The sequence below is a fragment of the Ptychodera flava genome, assembly GCF_041260155.1.
Source record: "Ptychodera flava strain L36383 chromosome 3 unlocalized genomic scaffold, AS_Pfla_20210202 Scaffold_27__1_contigs__length_13241970_pilon, whole genome shotgun sequence".
Classification (NCBI taxonomy): Eukaryota; Metazoa; Hemichordata; class Enteropneusta; family Ptychoderidae; genus Ptychodera; species Ptychodera flava.
In genome coordinates, this window is record NW_027248281.1 from 4,909,789 (window position 1) to 4,936,969 (window position 27,181).

Sequence of the window (27,181 nt, forward strand, 5' to 3'; positions counted from 1 at the left end):
AGAAAAAAATTTACTATCTTAGTTTTTCGAAAATCCAAAATTCAATTTTTTCCAATAGAGCTAACACAGGAGTGGCAGCCATTTTGAATTTCAAATGTAACAAAATATTGGGTAATTTGTTTTGTTAGTCCCAAATTTTTCATGGTGACCTCAAATGTTTAATGTTAATTTTGGAAGAGAATGGTTACAAGTCTCATACAGAAAAGTTTGAGCAAACATTTTTAAGTCTTTCACTTTGAGGCGCATACTACCTCAAAATAGAATATTTTGCCACAGTTAACATGAAATGCAGAATTATTGGATCTTTTCTAGTTCAGATCAAACTTGGCTGTATATTCGGCAGTATATTGGTGAGATTCAGGTTACCTACTATGTTTACAGAGAACATCTTGCAAGTGCCACTTTAAAACATTGTGCATTGAAAATGCTTCTGAAGATGTCTTGCAAATAATATACAGGTATTTATATAAATATAATGCCGGAAAGATTACCAGTAAATGACTTTGTAACTAGACTTTACACACATGATAAGTGGATTAATACATTGTGTTCTGTACATGTAACTTTGATAAGCCACAGTCAAAAGATGGAATAATAGACAAACTGATGATAATCTATCTAAATTTGTCTAATTCAAATTATTGTCTTTTTTTCAAAATCATAAAATGAATGTTGATTGACATTCATATTTGAACTTTCACAAGCAAGGAGATATTCAAATACTCAATGTAGTCATCTCTAAATTCCTTCTTAAAAGTCTTTATTTATAAATAACAAGTCATTGTCAATGACATAGTCCCCCACTTGTAATAGGAGTATTAGTCTTGATGGGGCAGGGAAATGAGGTCATTAAGAAGTATCACTGGAGTGTATATGTTCAGATCTATGGACACATAGGTCTATGTCATTGTTCCCAATTTGAAACAAGAGGCATGTATAAGTTATGGTTCTAAATCAGGAAAAAAGATCAGACCTCTAGTTGTATTGGCCAGCCAAGAAATACATATGTGCATAATAAATGAGGTACAAGATGTGACATCTTAAGGTCTATTATCCTATCAAATCAAAGCGTAAAGAACTTGTGGTTACTGAGATATGCATATATATGCATATTGAAGGTCAAAGGTCATCAAGGTCACGTGACATTTTGAAAAAAAAAAACCATTGTATTGCTAATTAATCCATATATGCCAAAATTCAGACCTCCAGCTCTATTGGCTTGGCCACAATTATATATGGGCATAATTAACGAGGTTAAGCATGTGTTGTCATAAGTCTTCAATCCTACTCAATATAAAGGACATAGCACTTGTGGTTACTTATTTATTGACATTATCGTGTATTGTAGGTAAAAGGTTATAGAGGTCACATGACATTTTGTCAAAAAATTTCTATCCTATAGTCTATCCCTATATACTAAAAATCGTACATTTACCTCTATTGGCTTGCTCAAAATTAGATATGCACATAATTAATGAGGTACAATATGTGGCGTCATAAGGTGTCCCATCATACCAAATATGAAGGGTGTAGCATTAATGGTTCCTGAGTTATGGACAAATATGTATATTTGAGGTCAAAGGTCACCGAGGTCACATGACATTTTGTCAAAAAAATTGTATTGCTAAGTTATCCCTACATACCAAAAATCATACCTCTAGCTCTATTGGCTCGCTCAAAGTTAGATATGCGCATAATTAATGAAGAACATTATGTGGCGTCATAAGCTGTCCCATCATACCAAATATGAAGGGTCTAGCACTTGTGGTTACTGAGTTATGGACAAATATGTATATTTGAGGTCAAAGGTCACCAAGGTCACGTGACATTTTGTCAAAAAAATTGTATTGCTAAGTTATCCATATATACCAAAAATCAGACCTCTAGCTCTATCGGCTCGCTCAAAATTAGATATGTGCATAATTAATGAGGTACAATATGTGGCGTCATAAGGTGTCCCTTCATACCAAATATGAAGAGTGTAGCACTTGTGGTTACTGAGTTATGCACAAATATGTATATTTGAGGTCAAAGGTCACCAAGGTCACGTGACATTTTGTCAAAAAAATTGTATTGCTAAGTTATCCCTACAAACCAAAAATCAGACCTCTGGCTCTATTGGCTCGCTCAAAATTAGATATGCACATAATTAATGAGGAACAATATGTGGCGTCATAAGATGTCCCATCATACCAAATATGAAGGGTGTAGCATTAGTGATTACTGAGTTATGGACAAATATGTATATTTGAGGTCAAAGGTCACCAAGGTCACGTGACATTGTCAAAGTGTCTGAGATATCTGCGTGAACGGATGGACTCACATGGATGGACTCACGGACTGACATGACCCAATCTATGAGCCCCTGGACTTTATCTGTGGGGACTAAAAACTGTGTCACTGCATCCTTTTTGCAATATGAATACTATGAGAAACTAAATTTTTATTTTTCTTGGCCTTATACATGGAGTCTATGGACTGCCTGATACATGGGAGTCTATGGACTGCCTTATACATGGGAGTCTATGGACTTCCTTATACATGGGAGTCTATGGACTGCCTTATACATGGAGTCTATGGACTGCCTTATACATGGGAGTCTATGGACTGCCTTATACATGGGAGTCTATGGACTGCCTTATACATGGTAGTCTATGGACTTCCTTATACATGGGAGTCTATGGACCGCCTTATACATGGGAGTCTATGGACCGCCTTATACATGGGAGTCTATGGACGGCCTTATACATGGGAGTCTATGGACTGACTGCCTTATACATGGGAGTCTATGGAGGTGAAAACTAAAAAGTCCTCTAACACCGCCAAATTTGATCGCATTGTGAAACAAATCGACGTGCATCTGTATGAGGTAGGGTACTATCCTTGTACCAAGTTTGAACGAAATCGCTCCAGGCGTCTCTGAGATATCTGCGTGAACGGACGGACGGACGGACGGAGCGGGGACGGACGCACGGACGGACGGACGCACGGACATGACCAAACCTATAAGTCCCCCCGGACGGTGTCCGTGGGGACTAAAAAGTTACTACAAGAACCTGTCCACATAGAATGAAGCATATTTCAAGCAAATGGCTCAAGTTGTTCTGTATGACCTCCAGTGTTTTAAAGTCTCAAGATACATACACTGTAATAAAACTGCTGAACAAAACATTGCTGTAATATTGTATTTGGCAATGATCAGAAATCAAATGACAACTCTACATACAACTGCAAAAACAAATACTATTCAGTATTCTCTGTTGACATGTAAAATTAGAACTGGACAACGTTTCCACTTGCCGCTTAGAATAATTTGTATCAAATTTTTAAACCAATTAGAACTCTTTCCATTATCAAACAGAATCATTTCAGGCAATGTGTAGCTCTAGTAACACAATTTCCAAAGGAACTGTTACAATACAGGACAACATCATTACTGGAAATAATGATTGTACATGTCATTTGCAGTAATCTGTATTAAGTTGAAAGCGATAAGTTTTATACATACACAGACTGTAAAAATCGTCAACCTGAACTCTACTGATTAAATCTGGAATAATTTTCAACTGAAGTAACACTTCACTGGTGACGTCTCCTTAGTAAACTGAACTGAGTGAAGAACAATATTGACAATGGTGATGCTAAGAAACTAACACACTGTCACATCAAAAGAGTTAAAACCTACAAAGTCAAGTAAAATATGCATAACAAATGAGAAACAAATAATGATGGTCATATTCTTCTAACCTCTACCTTATCAATGTTTTGGCAGAATGCCACTCCTCCTAATCTTTACCAGAAGCAAAGTATTCCTTGAGAGGAGATAGCAGATGTTTGATGACAGGAACACTCCATGATTTGCCAAGTAACTGTTGACGACGAGCTGTGCTCAAATTTCTGTGTTCTGTATAGTGTGTTGGGAATCCAAAGACACTGAAAACATTAATAAAGAGAGTAAGGAAAGAAATATCCAAGAGCCTTAGTTCCAGCTGTGTTTACGTACTCAAGAATGACACACAGAAACAGTTGCACAAACAACAGTACAAAACAAAAAAGACAAAACTGTGAAAGGTACACAGACTTTCCTTCACAAAATCCAAAAGTAATGTTGGATGTTTATAACAGTGTGAACACGTCAAGGCACCTGCTATATATCAATCTATTAGCAACTAGAAGCAAACTCAACTTGAATGGGTATTTTTATCAAATTGATATACACAGTCATTGTACCATGCCTTGTTGCTTTTCATCACACTCACATCTAAGTGCGGTATGCTTGTTGTCAAACTTCTGTATTCTTCAACAAATTTGCAATACACATTTTTTTATACATTTGTTAAAAAAAGAACACCGTTCATTGACCAACATGACAATAAATAATTTTCAAGTGTAGTGTGTGTTATTGAGCAATATAAGATGTCCGTGACAATCCACTATTGACCAACTGCCCTTTTCTTTGTGTCTTGATATTGCTTTTCTGACGTGCATAAGCTAAAAATCTCATTCATGAATCTACAACTGCTCATCAAAATTGATAAAATTTTGAAATGTGATTGCTGTAAAGTTTTCATGGTATTATCTTGTGCTATTATAGTCAGTTCACAATCTGTTTCTACTGTTCCGGTGGCCTTGGAATGCAAATAAAACCTAACCATTTAATTAATTAATTCTACTGTTGATACGGCAAATTCTGATTGTTAACTATATGACAGTACATACGTTTCCATTTCCCTGGACCAAATTCTGTCAGGATTTTCTTCCATGGAAACAGGCAGCTGCCTAGCTTTTCCTTGCTCCAATGAGTTGAATCTAGTGGTCACTGTTCGGATCTTTGTAAACTGGTGAGTCAGGTCATGAAAAAGGTAGTGTGTATCTAGTATTGTATTGGGTGGGCACAGATAATATATTCATCTAAAATTGATTTACAAGATATTCCTGATGGAAATGTTTCCTGTGTATGTAACATAGATTACTCTGTCACATTAAATTCAAACAACACATTTCTAACAATTTCAGCTTTTATCTTTAACTACAGTACATAGGACACAACAAAAAATTCCAAGCAAAGAATCTGAGCAATATTCGTCATTAAGTGTGGTCTAACATGCCAAATGTGGATGTAATGATGATTAATTGCAAATGAGGTTGACAATGATGAAGGTAACTCACTAGAGTTACAATAATAAAGTTTGCTTACAGTGGTCTTTCTTGAACTACCACGTACACCTGTTAAACAGCCATCCAGTTCAAGGGATTTGGATGCAGTTGTTAGGCATGGCCTGAAACAGAAATTTTAAAGGTAAAGATGCTAAAAAAATAGTGCTTCGACATGATTAACCCTTTGAGTGCTGAATTTTTCAACCAAAATTTTAGTGCAATATTTTACAAATTTTTATGAGTTTGTCAGTGATTCTTATGATAATTTGGAACAATTTCAATGGCTACAGCTTTTGATCAAAATTTTGGGTAAAATATGAAAAAATAATTGTCTGGATCTAAAAAGAATTGTCTGGGATTATATTTTACAATTTAACAATTGTATAATATTTTTTGCTGCCATCTAAACCAAACCAAGATCAAAAACATCTTAACCATTTGTCATTCTGAAAATGAGTTTTTCTTCAACAATGACTATATTACATGTTTCAACATGTCATGTAATTTTTGCATATAATACAGTGAAGATTAGGTATATATATATATGTGTGTTGATTATTGGGTTACTGCCATTCCCACCAATCCTGCATGTTAACAGGAAGTTCAATGATTAAGAAAGACAAGTCTGGTAAAGCAATAATTTAGTGGTGAACTGGATTTCAGTATGTTTGTCACACACACACACACACACCACACACACACACACACACACACACACAAGATGACTTGCTATTCTTCATACATGTCACTTGAGTCTCAAATGAATCAAAACTGTCATTTATGACATACCTGTCCATAGCTGGCAAGTTACCCCAGTAGCACCTAGCTCTGTGAGCTGCTGTAAAATCATATGCATCCAATGTCAACGGATCACACTGTCCATGAAATAAAACATTGAGAGAAAAAATGATGTTGAATTAATTTAATTACTTGTAATTGTTTTCACCAAAAGCTCCAAACAAATTTCTACAGAACTTCATGGACTGAAAATACCAAATGTTTTGTGATATTATGACTTGGACAACATTGAGGTCCAGTGCCAGAAAAATATTTTACCAGTACAGTATCCTGTCCACTTTATTGGTTGAAAATCAGCTCTCTAAACAGTAAATGTACATTTCAAACGACATCCTAACATAGTCCTATGACTATGCAAGCTACGGTTAATTCTATACAGAAGGACAGGCATAGTAAGGCACACTTCTAAAATATCACCATTATATCCTTAGCAATATCTGACTTCATGGCTTGATTAACTTACGTGGAAGTAAGCTAATTAATTAATTAATTGAAGTATGAAGAAAATTAATTAAGCAAGGCAAACTGTTCAGGATGGTTCAACAAAGTGTTAGCTGTTTTCTTTACCTTCAAAAATCTACAAATTACAGTCTTGTCCTTGGTTCTCATGCTTGATACATTCTCATACAACCAGAAGAAACACCGTCCTTCAGACCTTTCCATCAGTTCTTCTAAAATTCGATAATAATGGAAGAAAAGGATGCCAGTGCCACCTGAAAGTGAAAATAAATTATTGTTCAATATAAGACTTAATATTCAATAGGTAGTGTGATGTAGCATATCAGCAACTGATACATGAAAGTAATGAGTTTTGCTGAATTGCTTACAAACAATTTTTGTTCCACCTCTATAACGTACAATGTCATTCAAATTGTGGTAGGCACATGTTTCCATGGTGACTGATTTTTGTAAACTATTAAATTGATGAGCAAACATCTTCAAGGAACAAACACCTGTGAATTTCAGTGAGATATGACTGCAGACTGCAGACTGTGAGATGTGAAAGGTAAAAATGAAAGGGGCTGGCTAACCACAATTGAAGAAAATGATAGGTCTGAATGACTATAGTTGGAAATGTTTATACAGTTAGTAAATCTGACATGATGTATCTTAACTGTGATAATTAAATCAAAACTTACGTGGATGGTAAATACCTCTTCTGTTAGGATTTGCCAAGGACAGGTCATTGCATGGACTACCACCAATGAGGAGGTCAAACGGGCCCCATTCATCTAGCTTTTATGCAGTATAGACAAGAAAGCATAGATAAAGTCTATGGTCATTAAAGCCCCAGTGCTGCTAACTTTCGATGGTTTTTTCATTATTTTTATTTTATAAATCAATTGCAACTTCTTATTCTACTCCCCAAAGAGTGTTGAAACACCCACTATTTAGCTTGTCAACTTAGCGTCTATATGTGTAAAATGCATGAATATTGAATTGAATTCTAGTCCGGACCAGAAGTCAGTTTTCAACAATAACAATGCAGTTTACAACCATAGGGGCTGAGTTGACAAGCTGGATACTGTGTATATCAACATTCTTTGGGGAGAAGAACAAGGAATTATGGTTCACATTCAAAATAAAAATGGTGAAATTATCATCAAAAGTTAGCAGCACTGGGGCTTTAACGTTGTTCATACTGAACATTGCAGGTTCCAAGGGAAGATTCCCATGAAAGTTTTATATCACCGCACTTAACATGGGGGGAAATTATGGCTGTTTCATTCCATAGGTTATGTAAAACAAAGCAATGAATAGTATCCCGGTACACTTGAACTCTGAACAAGGGCTGGTTGGTATCTGTGACTAATTTATCCATTGCCACTTTGCAAGTTGAATGCTATAATGGTAAAATATTTTCAGTCCTTTGATAACGACAGCACTGATGTATACTTTGATGAAGACTGCAGTGATTAAACTAATTAAGGGCAATCCTGGTAATGAATTTGGCTGAAAAACTGCAAAATGTTACGGCTTTATTAGGTTGTCCATATCATGCAGTAACCAATGGAAAGATAAAAGCAATGCAAATTAAAACAAGTTACTGTCTGATGGTGTCAGTTACTTAGTGTATGTAGTGGTACATGATTTCTGCCCGGTACTAAGTCACCATGCTACTCCTCTACATATACAAGCACTTACATTTTGGTCAGTAATACGGCTGCACATCCCTACATGTCTGATATCACTGTGTTGGACTTTTGCAATGCTTATTGCATCTTCATCAATCTCAGATGCATAGTAAGTCTCCACTTTGAAACCAAGTTGTTCAAGGGCCACTTTACCTTATAATTAGAAAAAAAAAACAGAATTAAATTCATCAAATGTTTGTGACTCTAATACTAACTTGTATTGCTCACCATTACTATAGCAGCAAAACTTATACAAGTAACCTAACAGCCAATACAGCTCCGTTTTGTTATGTAGAGAATAACTATTTGTAACAGCTGTGTTGTTGAAGAAGGTGGGAATCTTTGACAGCTCATTTCAGTGGCCTGACAAAAAATGGCAAAAATAGCTGCAAAAACACACAAATACACAAAGGCTTTCAGACAAGCAGTTTTTTAGAAAAAAAAATTTTTGACCAAATACGGCAAAAATTGACATCATTTCAATACATCATAAATTAGATAACCCACAAGGAGCCTGTCTACCGATATCAAAGCTATCAGAGGAGCAGTGTTTAAGGAACATAGTTTTTAACCAAAATGGCAAAAATTGCCCCCCAAAATATAAATTTGCAGATTTCACCACATGATTCAAAATGCATTAAGTTGATGAAGCCCCAAAATGCAACTTCCGCTTTATATATTTACCTCTTTTTGTAAAAAATTGCAAGAGTTGTAAATGGTAAAAATGGCTTTTATGGTATAAGCAACCTTAAAGCTAGCACATATATAAAGATCAGCCATGGTGAACCTCCCCTTTAATGATGTCTGCATTAGCAGAAAGTACTTCTGGAAATTTATCATCACAGTGGATTCATTATTTACAAAGATAACATATTTCCTTGTAGTTTTTTGATACTATGTGCTGATAATAACTTGTCTTGCTGTTTTTCTGATGGGAAGAGCGCAGCCATTTTTGTTTTGATTGTCTTCTTACTGACTCACACAAGAGTATCAGGAAATCAAGATTTGTGACAATAGAGGGCGCTATACTTACAACTGCTGACTTGTGGTTATATCCTTTTGTGCCATGTATGTTGGTGATGCACAACAAGTCACTTTTTCTTCAGTTTGGCTCAACAAAATTTCTTACCTCCCCTTAAAGGGCACACTGCTTGTACTCAGGGGTAGGATCATTTGTTTAGATTCTAGCCTCGCTGGAAAACCATTTTCTAGAATGGGTTTAACTTAACCCACTCACAAACATTGCAGACTCAGTTATTGTTTCCCTTAAAAGCATACAGGAACATAGGTGAGCTAATCCGAGCCCCACCATCAAGTCCAGCACTTGTATTTCCTATTAAAAGGTGGGAAAATTCCCTTGACCCATCCAGTGATGGTGAAAAGTTTAAAGTGCTTTCGTTAAGAGGGCAGGCTATCAGCTAAGATGTACTCAGCTCACAGTCTCCGTCGGGGGTGGGGATGGGCGTGGTGGTGGTAGCTTTGCAATATGTAGGGTACCTGGGAGCTCATAAAACTTGGGAATTGGCAATTCAGTGCTTACCTACATTATCTTAACATTCCATTTCAACTGGGTTCCTGGTAACCTTTCATATTGGGAGCACATTAAAGCATTTATGTGCCACACAGATCTTTCTCTGTGACACTATCAGCAGTAAATGGAAAAAACAAAGACTTGTGTCTTCAACTGCCATATCTGTGCCCTTGTTTTGTGTACATACAAAGAGTACTAAAAAGTGATTTATAAGGATGTTTGCACTTGAAAATGTTTAAATGCAGGGAATGTTAGTGCATTCATGGTGCTACAACTAACAAAATTTTACTGAAAATGTTCAGTCATACTGGCTTACAACATTTGAAGTTAGACAACCCCAATATCAGGGGCCATAGTAAATTATTTCTCTTTTGCTTGTTAAAGTGTTTTATAATATACATGTAGCAATAGGGGACCTTGTCAAGTGTGCTGCCACGGAAGTACCAAGTGGACTGCACTACTATTTTTTAGGGGAGCCAAATGGGTGTGAGCGGCTGAATATCCGCTTGACAACACATTTGCCAAAGTTCAACTACAACAATGTACTAATTCAATAAATCCTACATGGGGACGGGTTATTTAAAGTCATTAGAACTTTCTTATGTTCATGCACATTGTACAGATGAGTTTGCCAAAGTTGAACTACGTACTGTGGTTCTAGTTCAACTACACTAACAAGTGCTGCTGTAATAGAATGTGTGAAGAAAGGTGCCAAAATGAACAGGTATTATTCACAGCAAAAATGGGTTCTGCTCAACTACATGTACAAAGGTTAGAATGTGTGAAGTGGCGTGCCAAAAGGCAAAAGACATTACAGGAGGATAAAATTTGGATGGAGTGAATATGTCTTTCACATCTTCAGAAATAAATATGGCAAATGACCTCCAAAAGGTGGTATAACATTGACAAAACTACTACTGCCACAAAGGTTAGTCCCACCCTTCTATTGTATCTGTATTCAGCCCTTCACAACCATCAGCCACCCCTACAAAATAATGGTATAGTCCGCTGGAACTTCAGTGGCAGCAAACTTCACAAGGTCTCCAGGAGGTTTCTCACTATTTCTTGCTTAATATCATTATGACTGCACCAAAATCATGACAAGTGTGATGGACCTTGATGGGTGTGTTGGTTCCTGAAATATTTGACAAACAAACAATTTAGACAATTCCTGGTGCCTTTATTTTCAACTTACCAGCAGCAATACCATCAAACAAAGACAACACTCTGATAGGTTTCTATCGTCTGCTGAAATGGGAAAGTAAAGCTGTGGTGTTGAATATTGTTTGAGTGTCCTTTCAGTAGCAAAGATGTCAAACAATCTGGCTGGCCAGTCTTCTCTGCGTTGTAACAGACCAGTACACGCAGGTCTACACATGTAACATAGCCATGGATTTCTTTCCCTAGCCTGTAGGTATTAAAAAATATGACGTCACACTTGAATTTAAATACTGCCAATATAACAGTTACTCCTGAACAGACAGGTAAAACTGAACAGACTGCATATACACATGACTGCATTCTGGTTTTTATTTGATATTATCATTAAGCTGATGTAACTTTTAATTCATTCCCAAATTGATTGGCAGGTCAATCAGTTCTTTAACACATTATCACACAAAAGTGAACAAAATGTTACACTACAAGTGTATCTACAGCTTTAAGGTAAAATGCGCCTCAGGAATTGGACAGATATTCAGACTCTCAAACTTTTCCAGTTCATTTCTGATCTACCACTTGTGGGGGCTCATTTTGAAGCCCTGGGAGAAAAAAAACTTTTACCATCTCAGTTTTTTGAAAACTGAAAATGTATTTTCCCTGTAGAGTTACACAAGAGATGGCGGCCATTTTGAATTTCAAATATTGTTAAATCTAGGGTAATTTCTTTCTCTGGTACTAAAATTTGCATGTGACCCCTGATTTTTATTCTTGATTTTGAAAGAGAAAGTCTTTAACTTTCGAGGCACATACTACTTTAAAGGCCTTTAAAAGGAGAAAAACCAAACTTTCTGTATAAACAGCAATGTACATGTAACTACATTATTGGAAGATCGCCCTGGCACTTTGCATTTTGATCACATGATTTACTTATACCGGTACATGCTCTCGAACTTTCTGGAACATTTTTAACTTTCTATGATTTTGAAGCAAGAAAATCAAAACAGACCTGTTCAGATGTTACTGGCCCATCAAAACTGTCCATGCAAGCTGTGCAGAAAGACCTTGAACAATTGCGGTTGTCACAAATTATCATTTGTGTACCTTCACAACATACAGAACAGAAAGCCTAAAATAAGAGAATAATGTAAAAATGACCGGGTAATAAAAATAACATCTCATCCCTGCAAATTTGTAGGTGTCGGTTGAGTTTTCACCTCTGATATAAATTTTCAAGATACAAATTATAGTAAATGACTTATAGTCTTTGCTTGTTTAATAAATTTTGACACTATTGACAGAAATCATGGTGAAGTGGAATTGGTCAAAACATATCAAGAAAATGGCTGAGAAGTATTGACTTTGTATTGATGTGCATGTGCAATGTCTGTTTAATTAAGCTAAATTTGTGTAAAATGGTAGGGTATACAAACAATTATTACTGAAAGGTGACTGCAAAGTGGTAACATGGAGTTATGGTGATGGTTTGAGTTAAAGATGGATGGATAGACATGTAAGTCCATCCCGCGGAATAATATATGTATAGGTAGTGCAAATCTTTATAAATGGTGACCTGGCAGTGTATAAAGCTACGTTTAACAAACACAATAGTTACTCCATTTGAAAGGACTTGGCAAAAAAAGAAATAAAGGATTATTAATTGTTATTTATATCTGTCAATGTTGCCATTGTCACTATGTGTGCACACAGGCCATATGGTACAGCTGAGGTAGAAATACAGAAGTTAGGGTTTATATTCTTATGAACAAGTGTTTAATTGTCAGTATATTGAATCAATGAATAGGTGTTTCACCTACAATAGCAACATCAGCAAGATAATCTAGCCCCTTCTTAATAATCAGTGACAATCACATGCATCACAATCACACCCACAAGACAAATTGTGTATTCTGCTTGCACTATGTTTGAAATAAATTGATATGGGCATGTCTAAGTTATCTGTGTGGATGGACTGACAGAAGGATGGAGAGAAGGACAGACTAGAGCAAAATTCATAACTCCTCTGGACTGACGAATGAAAGAAAATGTTTGATAAATGTCAACACTTTATGGTGTATAGAATGTCTCATTGGTACTGCTAGAATAATGATAGCAACTAGCTGAAACATATTTTCTGAACACAGAAGTCTTACCTGGTATCCATCTATTTCATACACAAACGCTGACTCTTTGAAAGCTACCTGCAATAACAAACAGTGTATTGTCAACATTGTTGATGAATACTTTAATTACTAATTGGTTACATTCTAATCATCCTAAAAATGCCTTCATAAACAAGTGTAAATATTTCTATTTGTGCCTGGCGATGTCCTCCATCTTTCGTGTTATGAGATTTAGAATTGGTATATTGACAGAAAACACACTGTTACACTTCATGGTTACAAATGAACATGAGTTTTGGAAATTATAAACATGTCAAAGATCTCACCTTACAATCATGGCACAAACCACCTTTCACTAAGGGGTGTTCAATTACAACTTTACCAACACCACAGCGTACACACAAATCTAGAAAACCGAAATTTAAAACTGTATGAAAGTCATGGTAAATACAACATTTTTAGTGTTGTATCTAAGGGAAGTTTACCAAGGTCCAGTTTTACATATGTGCTATGCTTTGGGTCACTTAATCCAGAAAAGCTGTTTCTTGCCATTTATAGCTCCCTCAATTTTTACAAAAACAGGTAAAAATTGATGCAGAAATTGCATTTTAGGGCTTCATCAACTCATTGTACCGGTATATTGAATCATGGGAAAAAAGTGCCAACCTTGTCGCTTTCATCACGTGATATGGCAGGGACCAGCATCTTCTAATGGGTATGGCACTGTTCACTCCCTCACATTCACACCAGACTGTGCATATTTGCATAATTCAAAACCATCAATATGCAAATATGCACAGCCTTGTGTGAACATGAATGATAATGTCCTACCCATCAGAAGATGGTCATGGCCATATCATGTGATGAAAGCGCCAAGCTTGGCGCATTTTCCCACAGTGAGTTGATGGAACCTTAAAATGCAACTTAAGCCACTACTTTTATAAAAAATCGTGGGAGTTATAAATTGCGTAAACAGCTTTTTTGGAATGAGTGACCTAAGAGCTAGTACATGCGTAAAAATCAATGTCAGTGAACTTCCCCTTTAATGATGTTGTGTAGCTTTTTCAAAAAATGCCTAAGGACAAAATTGAAAGCAGTGCTAAGAAAAATTGTTGGCACAGTATAATTCATAGTAGTGTCCAACAAACTGACATGCTGATGTACAGGAATACAGAACAGCACGCTCTCCTTCTAATAAGTTTAAAAGCAATTGGTTTGGCATATCAAGTAATCACACACAACATAAAGTGTTGAAATAGCACCTGGTGACTTTTTCTGCATCCATTTATAAAACAAACTTGCATATTTAGTAGTTTCAGCATACTGTCCTGGTACAAATTGAACCACAATGATAGAAAATGGACATAAACAATATTTTACAAAATAGTTCACTTACAGCAATATTGGATCACATTCAAAATAACTAAAAATATACCGTACATTTGCCTTTTCAAAGTTTGCATGAAGTTTGTTGTGACACTTATAAAACATTTCCTCCACTCTGTAGACTGAACACATCAAGCCAAATCCGAAGTATCCCTGACTGTGTGGGGACTAACATATCTGTAACATACCTTTTAGCTGCAGCAACCCTTTCCTAACTTTGTCCAGCATCTTTCCTGGAAAAGTAAGAAGTTACACCATCATGGATGTTATGTACATCCTTTGCTATTTAAGCTGCTGTTCACAATGAACTTGAAGCTACTGAATGACTAAGAATGTACCTTTAATCTATGATTAACATGTCATTGACAATGACATAGTCCTTGATTGTAATTTGGTATTCGTCAGTGTTAGTAACTAAATTGAAGTTAACATGATCAACATGAAAAAGAAATGAGGGTACCAAAGACCTGTCTGTGACTGATGTCCTATTGGATTGTATAGTAAACATAATTTCAGTATGAATGGCATAGGGTTATGTCCTTTTACCACGCTAAACAGAATTACATGTAGGGATGTCATGCACTGGCTCTTGAATGTCACAATTAATTCAACTAATCTGCAAAAAACTGGTCCAGGTATGATGGAGAAATGGCTGACATAAAACATTCAGAACATATATGAAATTGCCTCTATGTTTATTACATAGGAGACTTACTTTAATTAGCTATTTATACTGCTAAATGCCTTTAAATTTCTTGACTGTTAAATCTTTGTATGCATGATAAACATAATAATTTGGTAATCTATCCATCATTGCAAGTAATAATTAATGCATTAATGTTCATCAGTGTATTAGTATGGTTGTCAAAGGAATGCATTGCCATGATATATTCTGATTCATATACCGGTATGTCTACAAAATCACAGGCATGTTTTTAATGCGTAAACATACTTTTTGTCAAATGTATGGTATTATAAAGTGAATGTAATTGTTTAATGACATCCGTATTTAATTTTTGTATTGCATTATTTATTATTGCTTAACGCAAGTTTTGCTTCACCAATTTTTCATATTTGATGAGAACTCTGCCATAGACAGTCATTTTACATTCCCTGCAAGAAAATATATTTTTTGCACACTTCAGTATCTTTCAATATGGCCTTCTATATTGTCATTGTTATGAGCATCAAACTATCTGATTTTTTCTTCATTTTGACTCAGGAATTAAATTTAGCTATGGGAGGATGACAAAAGAATACAAGAATTTCCAATCAGCCTAGACCTGGCCATGTGGATGTGCAAGACTGTACAGGTTTGTATTATAGTCACTTCTCACACCTTGCCTCCAAATGGTATAACACAGAAAAATCAGAAATATTTTTACTGTTCAGTTCACTACAGATTCAAATATAAATGCCATAAATCATCGTGTGAGAGCTCCAGATGTTCTTGCCGTGCATCATTGCTGTGTACTGAGCTCTGTGAATGTGTATCTTGTGGAAACAAAGCTGAGGTGGAAGATGATAAAGTAGCAGCTACTTGAGTGATACTGAATAGACACAGTGTGACAATAAACATTATAGCTATCCTTTGTAAGATTATAGCATTTTCACATCTGCACTGCTAGTAACACAGAAATTTTTAGCAAACAAATCTTACCAGTCAAATCAACTGTTCTGAATTTCACAACTCAATTTCCTGTTTAACACCTGTTGGTGACATTCTTTCATCCAAATGGCTTGATAATTTCCTAGTCTTCTTGACAAAACACTATAAGTCTCTATGAATAAACATGGGTTCATTTTTTATATTTGTAGGTATTCTTACAACCATCACCCAGAGATCTGCATTCTATATCACATGAAACACTTCAATTCAGAAGATTATGGGCAAAAAATAAATTAGAATAATTTTCCTCATATTCATTGAAATTTTGTCATCTTTATACTTTAATAATGCCCTGTCATTTCAGTGTCCATTTCTAAATTTTTACATATTTCACAATAGAACCATATACCCATGTCATTTATGCATACTTTGGGGGGGGGGGGAAGTGGTAAGAATGGAAGTTTTATGTCACATTCTTGATTACAAGAAATAAAATGTTCATATTGCTTTCTCTTATATTCAGTCTTCTTTGATGTTTTATTGTACAATGTGAGTGAAACTAAAGTTGTCTGTCACTGAAAATCATTACCATTATTTTGGGGAAAACCTCAAAAAATGCTATTTTGGACAAAATTCAGTCTTTTTACTCATAATTGGTAATTGAAATATCAAATTTGTACAAATATGTACAATTTCCTTTAGTTTACTGGAAACAGTAATCTGTCCTTCAACTTTATACTGCTCTTTATATTAGTAGAGTTACCCAAGAAAATGAAACTTTTTGGTCAATTATCATGATCGAATTTGAAAAACTGAAATTGATCTCAAACATGTCTGGAAACCTCATTAAATGTATCATTTTTTCTTGAAATCAGTTTAAGCAGAAGACCCACAACAACTCCATGCCATGTCTAAGCACTTTCACAAGGCTTGGCCCACACACTACATATCTCCAGAAGTGATGACAATTCATTAAATATGCAAATTAGCAATTAATTGACACAATATAAGCCAAGCAATACTTGACAGCAAAAATCAGATTGTTAGTCTTTTTGAAGTTGATCACATAAGCTTCTGAATGTTACAACTTTGTCAACTTTCCAAAGATCTGCTTGCTTGCAAGCTGCAGTTTTTTTGTAAACTTTGCAGTGAAGTTTCATTTATTTATCTTTGTTTTGGGTTCTCTACAATTCTCACTGACTTGTCCATTGGATGAATAATACCTTTACATTCCACTGTACCATCATCAATTGTACTATCCATAGCGTCTCCACTATCCTCCTTTGAGAAATGCTCTTCAATATCTGAATGACAAAACAATCACAGAGGGTAGAAGTTATCACAAGGTGATCAAGTTAGTACCTACATTGATATTTACACATATTCAGCGATTCAAAAAGACAGTCGTATTTCAATCATTAGTAAACCTATCACGGATGATAAATTTGAAGATAACGTAACAGCAATGACCTGCAACTGGCTGAATTGAAGGAGGACCATTTGGAAGAAAGCCTCCTTTTGCCCACTTAACCATGTCTTTACATTCTTGGTGAATTGATTTCTTCATCTCATTCTTGGCAGTCTTATCGGACTGGAGTTTTCTTCCCCTTCCTCTTTTTCACTTGTTACATGAGTGTCATCGACACCTTCAGTGAGACTGAAGGTCACACCAGCTCTGCATGCTGCTATCTGTAAATTAAGAGAAAATGATGACCACAAAGCTATAAGAAACATCAGTGTAGAAATATACATGTAGACACAGGATCATACGGTTTCTTTTGGAAAATTGCATTAGGCATTTAAAGAAAATTCTTTGTTTGCCATCCTTTGATTTTTGAAAAACCTACCAGCCAGCCAGGGAAAAAACAAACACAGACAAAAAACACAAATGTATAAACATAAGCTCATTTTTTTAATTGATTTCTCTGAGAAAAATATCTTTATTCGTTAAAGTATTAACATTGTGTTTGCTTTATTAATTTTCTCTGAAAAGCTACAGCACGCAGACGGCAAACAAAGAATTTTATTCAAGGCGCCATAGCTTGAAAATTATACAGCACGTTTAATTCTTTTCACTTTTACTCAATGTAGTCTTCAGGTGTCATTCTTAATACACAACCAAACAGATTATTCCGCAGAATGAATTGCTTAACATGAGTATGTATCTTTTCTTTAATTGACCCATTCTCTCTTGAGAGACATTTAATTGGTAACCCACCAGTAAGGCTTTATATGCTGCGCATCTGTAAGCTTCATCTCTTAGAAATTTAGCATCAGAGAAATATTCACAGAACAAGTAGAAAGGCATCATACTTGTCCTACCAACCTGAAAATAACATGATAACTTGTAATAATGATTATGGGATATCTTTACCATTGGCCTGCTAAAGTGTTCTATCAATGAGGTTCGAAAGCAAAGTTTATCTGGGATCTCTCAGCAGTATAGGTATGATTCTACTTGAAACTACAATCTAGAATTGTGCATTGTTTCTCTGTCAAAAACATTGCTTATTTATGACTGTGAAAGGACTCCAGCTTCAAAACATAGCATCAATGATACTGGGCTCACATTTGGTCAGATATAGTACATCAAATGCAAAAATGACTTTCAATAATGTGAAATCATAGCATCTTTAATATACCAAGTTTCGTCAAATTTGAACAATTCAGATATATATCCCTAATTAGGAAAGTTCATTAAAAATGCAAATTAGCGATTATCTTTGCGTCACCCCTTCATACCTTTCATGGCTGATATATATCTTGGTGTGATAAATATTTGTAGCAAGTCTCATCAAACTGTGTGATGTTATCCTCAATATATATACATTTTTCTAACGTCAGTTATTATGTAAATGAGCAAAAAGTAAGCGAGCCACACCCACCGTAAACTAATCAGTTTTTGCCATTTGCAAACTGAATCTGTGTACAATATTTGATTCTGATCTGATCAGCTGTTTTTGAGATATCAGGCCAACAGACAGACAGACAGATGGACAGACATCACTACAACATTAGCTCACATGTGAGAACACGAGCTAAAAATGACAAAAATTGCCTTAAATATACAAATTTGCATATTTCTGCTCAATTTGAACAAATCTGAAACACATCATTTTTAGGGATCCATGTACTAACTGACCTGTAGTTTTCAAGAAGATTTTTAAAGAATTTTTGACCAAAAATGACAAAATTGCCTGAAAAATACAAATGTGCAAATTTCACTAAAATTTGAAAAAATCTAACTGAAGTCACCATAAGTAAACTGCATATCAAATATCAAAGCAATTGGACATGTTGTTTCAGATGAGATTTTTTCACAAAAAACCCAAAAAATGTCCCAAAATACAAATATGCAACTTTCCCATGACTTGTACAAACTTTAGTGAGATCACCCTAAGTGAACTGCATATCAAATTTGAAAGCCATTGGACTTGCGGTTTAAGAAGAGAAAGCAATAGTTGATGACGGACAGACAGATGGATGACGACACGAAAATCAGCCCATTTAATAAGCTCTGTGGCCACTGACAGCATGGCTAAAAGATTGGTATAACAAAAGGAGCTAATAAGATTGACCAAAAAAGACATATATGTCAATGTAAGCACAAGATTTACACGCACCCATCTAAAATCATACAAAGGAACCTGCATACCAAGTTTATAATACATTAAGCCTATGGTTACAGAGCTTTAGCAATTTGCAGGATTTGATTTGCATATAGTTTTGACACTTACATGTTCTTTTGAAGAATTACACATTTCCACCTTTAGTGGCTTCTCTGTACAGCAAATAGTACGATATAGGTTTGGTGGTTCTCAAGTTTTTGATGTGTACTGACATACATACAATGACTCAGGGATGTTGGTTGCAGGTGGCAAAAATAGAAGTACAGGTAGTGTATGTGCACATAAAGTTCGTGCAAAATGTTCTTACGCTTTACTGAAACTAAAATTTTCACAGCTGGCAAAATTTAGCTGACAGCCAGTTAATTTTTCTGACTGCTGGCTAATTTCTACATCCCTGCAACAGAATTATCATAAGCTCATTTTGTTATACCAAATGTGAGCTAAAAATTACGTATAGTCATTGAACAAATACTTTTTATGCTTACTCTTGAATGTCTGGTCTCTCCAAACCACTTAACCCATCGATGATTTGGACCAGGATCCCTTTGCCTGATATTCAAATGACAAACTACCATCGAAGGCCACCAAGGATGTCCTCTTAGTTTGCTCCAGACTAACTCTCCTTTCTTATACTCTTGAAAAGACTGTAAGGTATACATGTAAATACAAACACTGTACATCAAGCGTCCACTTACTATGCTTTTTAAAAGGCAAATGAACTGTAACTTTTTATATAATTTTCATGACTTTTGTTCTCCAACTGAACAAAGTTGAATACAGAATGATGTAAATATACATCCATTAACCAAGGAACAGGCATTGCCAATGTTAAATAATTAGTGCTTGATTCAAATACATGTAAGCCTATATGGCTGTCACTCCACAAGTAATTTGGATGTTGCCAAATTTCACAGACATACAACCCATTGGCCTTGTAAGTATTCATTCACTTAGGACACTGAGAATTATGCCTGATGTACACAAACTTTCTGCTCTAAAGGAAGAAAAGTGCTAAATCACATAAACCCAGTCATTGCACCCACACTGTGTATAACATAAGCTTAACCCTTTGAGCGCGATAATTTTTCTCACCAAAATTTTAGTGCAACATTTTATCAATTTTTGTGAATTTTTCTGTAAGTTTTTTTTTAATTTTGGACCAATTGGCTATCATATTTCATCAGCTACAGTTTTGTATCAAAACTTTTGCAAAAATTTGCAAAAATCTTAAAAAGATTGAGTAGTATATTTTTCAAAGGTGACAAAATTGACTTTATAGCTCAAGGGTTAAGTAATTTTCATTTTCATTACAGGGATGCAGAACATTTACAGGTGGCAAAATAAAAGTACAGGTGGTTACAAGTATTGTTTAAACAAATTAAGTTAGTGCAAAATGTTCTTATATTTTTTAAATCAATAATTTTACAACCAGCAAATTTTGGCAGACAGCCAGTTATTTTACTGGCTCAGGCTATTTTCTTACATCCCTGCATAAACATATGCAACTGATACAGAAAAGACACAAAGGATACATTTTGACAGGGAAGGTTAGTTCTCATTTTCTAATTCATCAGTCTGATGATGCCTAAATTTGGCCACAATTTGGTATACTATGGATTAACCTTGGACAGTTTGAACAATTGAATAAAGTACAAAGTTTACAATTCTCTGTAAATTAGGGTCAAAAATGTACATTTAGGCTCACGCAATTACTGGCATTAAAACTGTACATTTGCTAGGAAATCATGGGTCAAAATCATGGTGGAGGCAAAATAGGGTCAAAAGTCTATATTGAGTAAAATTTTCCTCTGTCATAGTCTACATGAGGCAAAAAGAGACGTCAACACCATGGTACAGCTCATGTAATATTTTTGCAAGTAAGGCTCTGGCTGGTGACCACAGGTGCTCCAAGTGTTGCTTGGATAGTTGTTACGAAGTTGAAACTGTGCAGTAGTGTCAAGGCACACTACCGGTATGCCGGGGCCTGATATGACATTTTTCTCAGGTGATGCGGCGTTTGATATTTCAAAGGGACAACATACTAAAATGGTAGTAAAAGTACAAACAGTAAAATAAAGGTTTTGAGAATGATATCAGTCAGCAATTAGATGAATAAATATTACATTAGAGTACATAAGGAAGAAAGAAAACTTGTAATGTAATAATAAGAAATAAAATTCATTCAAGTGACATGATCATCACAGAGCTTATTGGCTGAGCGGCAAAGCCATCAAGACACAATTGCACTGACCAGCATGTTCATCTACAATTGCACATTCCCATGGTATTTCCGATGTTTGCTGAAGATTTCACAACATAACAACTTGTGTTAGTACCGGACACGATTAGATCTATTCCCCGTGGTGTTAGTAAAACCATAGACCTTCGGTAATATCCCGGGGGGGGGGGGGGTATTTTCATATGGGGGTGTGCGGCCCGAGTTGAAAACCTCTACCAATGTATATTTCAAAAATATGACCCATTTATATAAGGATTTCATTGACAAATTTTGGGAATTTTCACCTTTATTGTGTTACATGTGTAGGTTTTTCTGTAGAATCGGACATTTGCTTTGTTATCGACCAACGTGTAGGGTTTTTTCGGATGAAACATCGATCCATGTGTACGGAGTTTTTTCGTGAAAAAGTGATCCACTCGGGAGGCGAATACCCGTATACGTTTTCTATGGGAGTACCCCCCCCCCCCCCCCCCCTACCCCGGAGTAATACCCAGAGCGATGGTGGCAAAAAGTTGCGAAAGGAGCAAAATAGATCGTTCCTACAACCCACCGTTTATTTCAACGTTACTGGTAAACGGTCCCTGCAGTCACGGTCGCTCGACGCCAGTGGATTGTAGGCTGTACGGTGCATACGGTATAGGCCTACAGCGTGCAGCATCAAAGCCCATGGCGCACCAAATCTAGTAGACAATGGAAGTAAGTACCGTACATACACGTCCATGTAGTCTACAACTTCAATTTCAATTACAGCAGTTGCAACTGTAAGTCTTTACATGCATGAAAATATGAGTGTATGATGATTTGTTTGATACAAAGTTCGCAGTGAAATCGTATGTGGGCTGCACGCGGAACTGCATTAGTCAAAGATATTACTTAAATGGAAAGAAACCCGATTATTATCCTCGATACTAATTTTGGATGATAATAAAACTACCCCTGCTGTCCCTGTGTTTTGCTGTGAAAGTGAAATGCCATGCATTTGCGGAGGGCCAAACATGAAAATGCAATGTATAGCCTAAGTCAGGACCGGCCGTGCGTCTCGAACACCGCCCGTACGTAATCATGTGAACAGTGCGATGGCATATACCACTGCCTTGGGATTAAGTAGGCTGGTAATGGTTATTAGAAGTGTCACCACCTACCATTTCGATGTCCTCAACTTTGTCCATCGCACCCAGCTGCCTGCACTTCTCCAAGAAGTTAACAAGATGGAATGTGAGTGTACTATTCTTGACCGCGGAGTGACGTCACTTTCACCTCACGCACGCGAGTGAGGTGAAATGGGATTTGACTGTACAGGACAGTGAACAATGCAGAAATTATGTGACAAAGTACAGAACTTAGTGTTTATCATTGACATAATGTTGAAAACTTTGAATACTGTTGTAAATGTTGAAAAATCCACACTTCAAGATTTGTTCTCACGGCAGTGTGGACGCAAAAATGACGTAAAATCCGCAAGTTCCCGGATGTCCGCGGTCAAGAATATATGAACAAATGATGACGATGCTGAAGTTAATCTCGTATTCGTATTCGCATTCGTTTTGGTATCCGTTGTCACGGTGGTATTCGTTTTGAAGGGACAGACAGAAAATGCATATAGAGCCAAGATTTCAGCCACAAAATTTTAAATATATGCAATATTCATAGAAATTTGGCATTGTCATGATACAGCTCGTATTTACACACACACATGCTAATGTGCTAACCACAATCCCAAGTTCTCAAATCTCTAAGGCTTGCCAACCTTTCGTCTACCCAGTTCGCCTCGGGGAAAGATATTCGAACTCCCAAACTTTTATGAATCTTTTCTGATTCTGCCACTTGTGGTGTTCATTTTAAAGTTGTTGGTGTCAGGAAACTTTTCGCTGTCTTCGTTTTCCGAACATCAAATAAGCTTATTTTGTTTTTCTTCATAGAGTTGACCCATAGATGGCGGTCATGTTGAATTTAAAATACCGGGAAATATTTGGTGGTTTGCCTCTCTAGTACTGCTGATTTTATTTCTTGATTTGATAAGAGAATGGTCGAAACTGTAAGGAAAGTTTGATCAAAAAGTTTAAGCCTTTCACTTTCAAGGCACATACTTCCTTAAATGGTAATACGCTGTGTGATTTGATATGATAGTAGATTGCGTGCATTTAACTGTTCTACCGACATTTCACTAAATAACACTATGACCATTGCAGGCTGTCTTTAAATTGTAATTATTTCAGTAACTCTGCCATTCAGATGACATTCCAAATGTTCAAGTTTTGCTGTGTAGAAAAGCAGCACACAACGGTTAAAGTCATAATAGAACGCATGGATAAAACGAAAGGCAGTGTGGAACTAAGAAATCACATCAAAAACCATTCTTAAGGAAATTTGCAGAAAGTAACTTCCTCCATCACTTTTCCTCCCTTCTATTTTCCTGGAACACCCGGTCCTGTATTTTGTGTTTTGATCATTTTGTTTTTGCTGAGTCCAAAAAATCAATTATTTGAGGCAAAGAATATATATTAACAATATATTGCAGCACGGGTACTGCTACCAATAGGTCAAGCAAATGTACCATTGAAACTTTATTTTTACACTAGTTGTCGTTTTTAATCAAACTTTCACGTTAAATATCTCTAAAAAAAACTAAACTTTCTCCTCCTACAGCACTAGAGACTGACCTCGTTTTTAGCTCACGTGGTTTGACACGTGGGCTAATGTCATAGCGATGTCTGTCTGTCTGTCCGTGTGTGTTTGTGTGTGTTAGTTTGTGTGGTGTGTGTGTCTGTCTGTCTGTTTACATGATAACTCAAAAACGCGAGAACAGATTCAAGTCAGATTTGGTACACGGGTACCATATGCTACTTGCATGAACTGATTAGATTATGGTGCTTGCATATTAATGAAGTTATGCAATATCATTTCTCTCCATACAATGGTTTCCCTATGGAGACGGTAATGACAGTGTAGACATATATGTATAGTTAATTGCACGAGTAGGTGTGCTGTTACAGTTGTAATCACCACACTTATGGTCAGGAACTTGTAAACATCGATGTTTACAAGTTCCTGACCATAAGTGTGGTGATTACAACTGTAACAGCACACCTACGAGGTGCGATTAACGACTTATACCACGAAAAACAGGCCAATCTTCTCTAAAATTTGAAAATTACTGTCAATAAATCGTCTACTTTTGATTTGAATATCCACAATGGAATGGAGTGACCCATTGTACGTCGAAAGGTTCACAGAGGTCATTATGCACCTGGCATGCGAGTTTGGGAGAATGACCTATCCCAGACAAGTAGGACAAGGGCTCTGGTCAACTGCAAATCTGCATTTGAATAAGGGCTACAGAGTGGTATAATGCACCTGTGTAAAAGGAAACTGTTTTAGTCTGATTGGTTAGATAAAACGGTTTGCCTTACTATATCTTGTTGGCTATTGGCTAGCGAGAAGGAATTCAATCTGTAGATGCATGTGATTGCCTCGTGGATGCATCAGGCTTTCAATACCATTTTTGTGTTTTCGACTGGTCAACATGGACCTTGTCAACTTGTCTGATCTGATGACCCAAGAGACTACCTAGAGTTCCATGGACGGCCATGTAAAAACAACCAAAGTGGATTTTACACGAGCAAACTGCCCTATAAGAGCAGCCGCTACTACGGAGCGCATAAAATCCACGACGTGTACTTCAACTTATAAAAAAGTACTTGGCGATGATAACACCGGACGGGATTGTACTATCGATGACCCTTGCCAAGGGATAATCAAGTTCTCCTGCCAGAAAATATACGTCTTTACACAAAGCAAATGTGCAAGATGGCTTGGCCAGACTGCCAGCACACTGGATATTCTGGCAAGGTAATTTATTCTTTTACTAAAATATTTATACACAAAACGAACTCTGTAAAGTTATAAAATTAAATTCATTGACCAAAACAATTTGTTGTGTGTGCGGCAGTAGGACAGAATTTCTTTCGACTATTCCACAAACGTTACAAAAAGGCTGTACTTATTTCCATGATATTTGTCACATATGTCTTGTGTTTGATAACTTCAGGTGAATGCAGCAACACCTCTGTACCATCAGGGATTCGATGAGCAGCTTATCAAAGAACAAACAGGTCACAGATCAGATGACGGTTTACGCGCCTCAAATGTATGTCTACTGCACAACAAAAGCATGTGTCGAATATATTACTACCACCTCCATCTAGTGTTAAATCAGAGGAATCTGTAAGTAAACCAGTTTCTCAAGTTACGACAAAACAATGTAACAAAACAGACAAGATTGGTCCAACCCAAGAAGACGCCGAATCTAAAGATGGACAGCCTTCATCAACAAATCATGTTGCTTACATTGAGCATGGTTCAAAGAAAGTTAAAATTGAATTATAAAATGTGATGCTATAACATATCAGTTGAAAAAATTGTCTTCATTTTGTTATTGAATGTGTGTGAATGCTTTAGATATCTCGACTTGACATATTGTTCTCTTGCAAATTAGTAATCAGTCATAGTTTTTTTCATATTTAAATAAGTAATCACTACACTTTTATTGATATGATAATGATTTTCTTTCATTGAAGTGTGGTGATTACTTATTTACATATGAATAAAAGTATGACTGATTACTTATTTTGCATAAGAACAATAGGTGTCAGTCGTGTTTTCAGGGATAAATGGATGGGAAGAACAATAGGTCACATGACCTGGAGTGGTATAACAAGAAATACTGCACCAAATTTCATGAAACTTTTCACAGATGACAATCTCAGAACATTATGATGATACTGTGAGTGACATGTCAATCATCTGTTCATTTGCAAATTTAATGAACTTTTGTTATTAGTGACATAACTCTAAAATTCCTGCACCAAACTTGATGATACGTGCAACAAATATTGATCTGATATATATCTAATTATACTAAGAAGCACTGGCAAATAGCTTATTTGCATATTTTATGAAGTTTTATAATTAGTCATATAACTCCGATATAACTGCACAAAATGTGATGAAATCTGCTGCAGATACTGATCTGACTGATATCTAACTGTAAAGCACTTAGCAGTGTCAAGTTATTAAGGGTTCATTTGCATATTCAATGAACATTGTAATTAGGTATATAATTACGACGCCCAAGTCAGTGAAATCTGGTACAGATATTGATCTGATAAATATCTCATTGTACTGACAAGCATTTGGCAGTGTCAAGTTAACAACTAGCTCATTTGCATATTTTATTTTATCTAATTTTGGTGTAAAGCATTTAGTTACTTGGAGTAAAGTAAGGGTTCATTTGCATATTAATGAACTTTGTAATTAGTGATATTACTCCAAAATTACAGAATTACATTTGATGAAACTTGATACAGATATTGACCTGATAAATATTTAATTGTACTGAGAAGAATTGGGTGGGTCA

The 27,181-nt window shown here is 36.0% G+C and overlaps 1 protein-coding gene and 1 long non-coding RNA gene across 2 annotated transcripts; one reads left to right on the forward strand and one right to left on the reverse strand.

Moving 5' to 3' along the window:
- Positions 1–3,675: 3,675 nt before the first annotated feature.
- On the reverse strand, positions 3,676–17,586 carry LOC139126195 (DNA (cytosine-5)-methyltransferase 3A-like). Its single transcript, XM_070692243.1, is given in 15 exon segments — positions 3,676–3,933; positions 4,720–4,838; positions 5,198–5,279; positions 5,947–6,032; positions 6,523–6,668; positions 7,095–7,191; positions 8,101–8,243; positions 10,817–10,861; positions 10,864–11,029; positions 11,789–11,908; positions 12,933–12,980; positions 13,229–13,308; positions 14,477–14,521; positions 17,121–17,201; positions 17,368–17,586. Coding segments are annotated over 15 exon segments (1,503 nt in total). The 5' UTR covers positions 17,465–17,586; the 3' UTR covers positions 3,676–3,785.
- Positions 17,587–25,360: 7,774 nt separating this feature from the next.
- Positions 25,361–26,170, forward strand: LOC139126421 (uncharacterized). The gene is made up of 2 exons (XR_011550566.1): positions 25,361–25,614; positions 25,814–26,170. It is a non-coding gene; the product is annotated as an uncharacterized lncRNA (long non-coding RNA).
- The last annotated feature ends 1,011 nt before the right edge of the window (positions 26,171–27,181 follow it).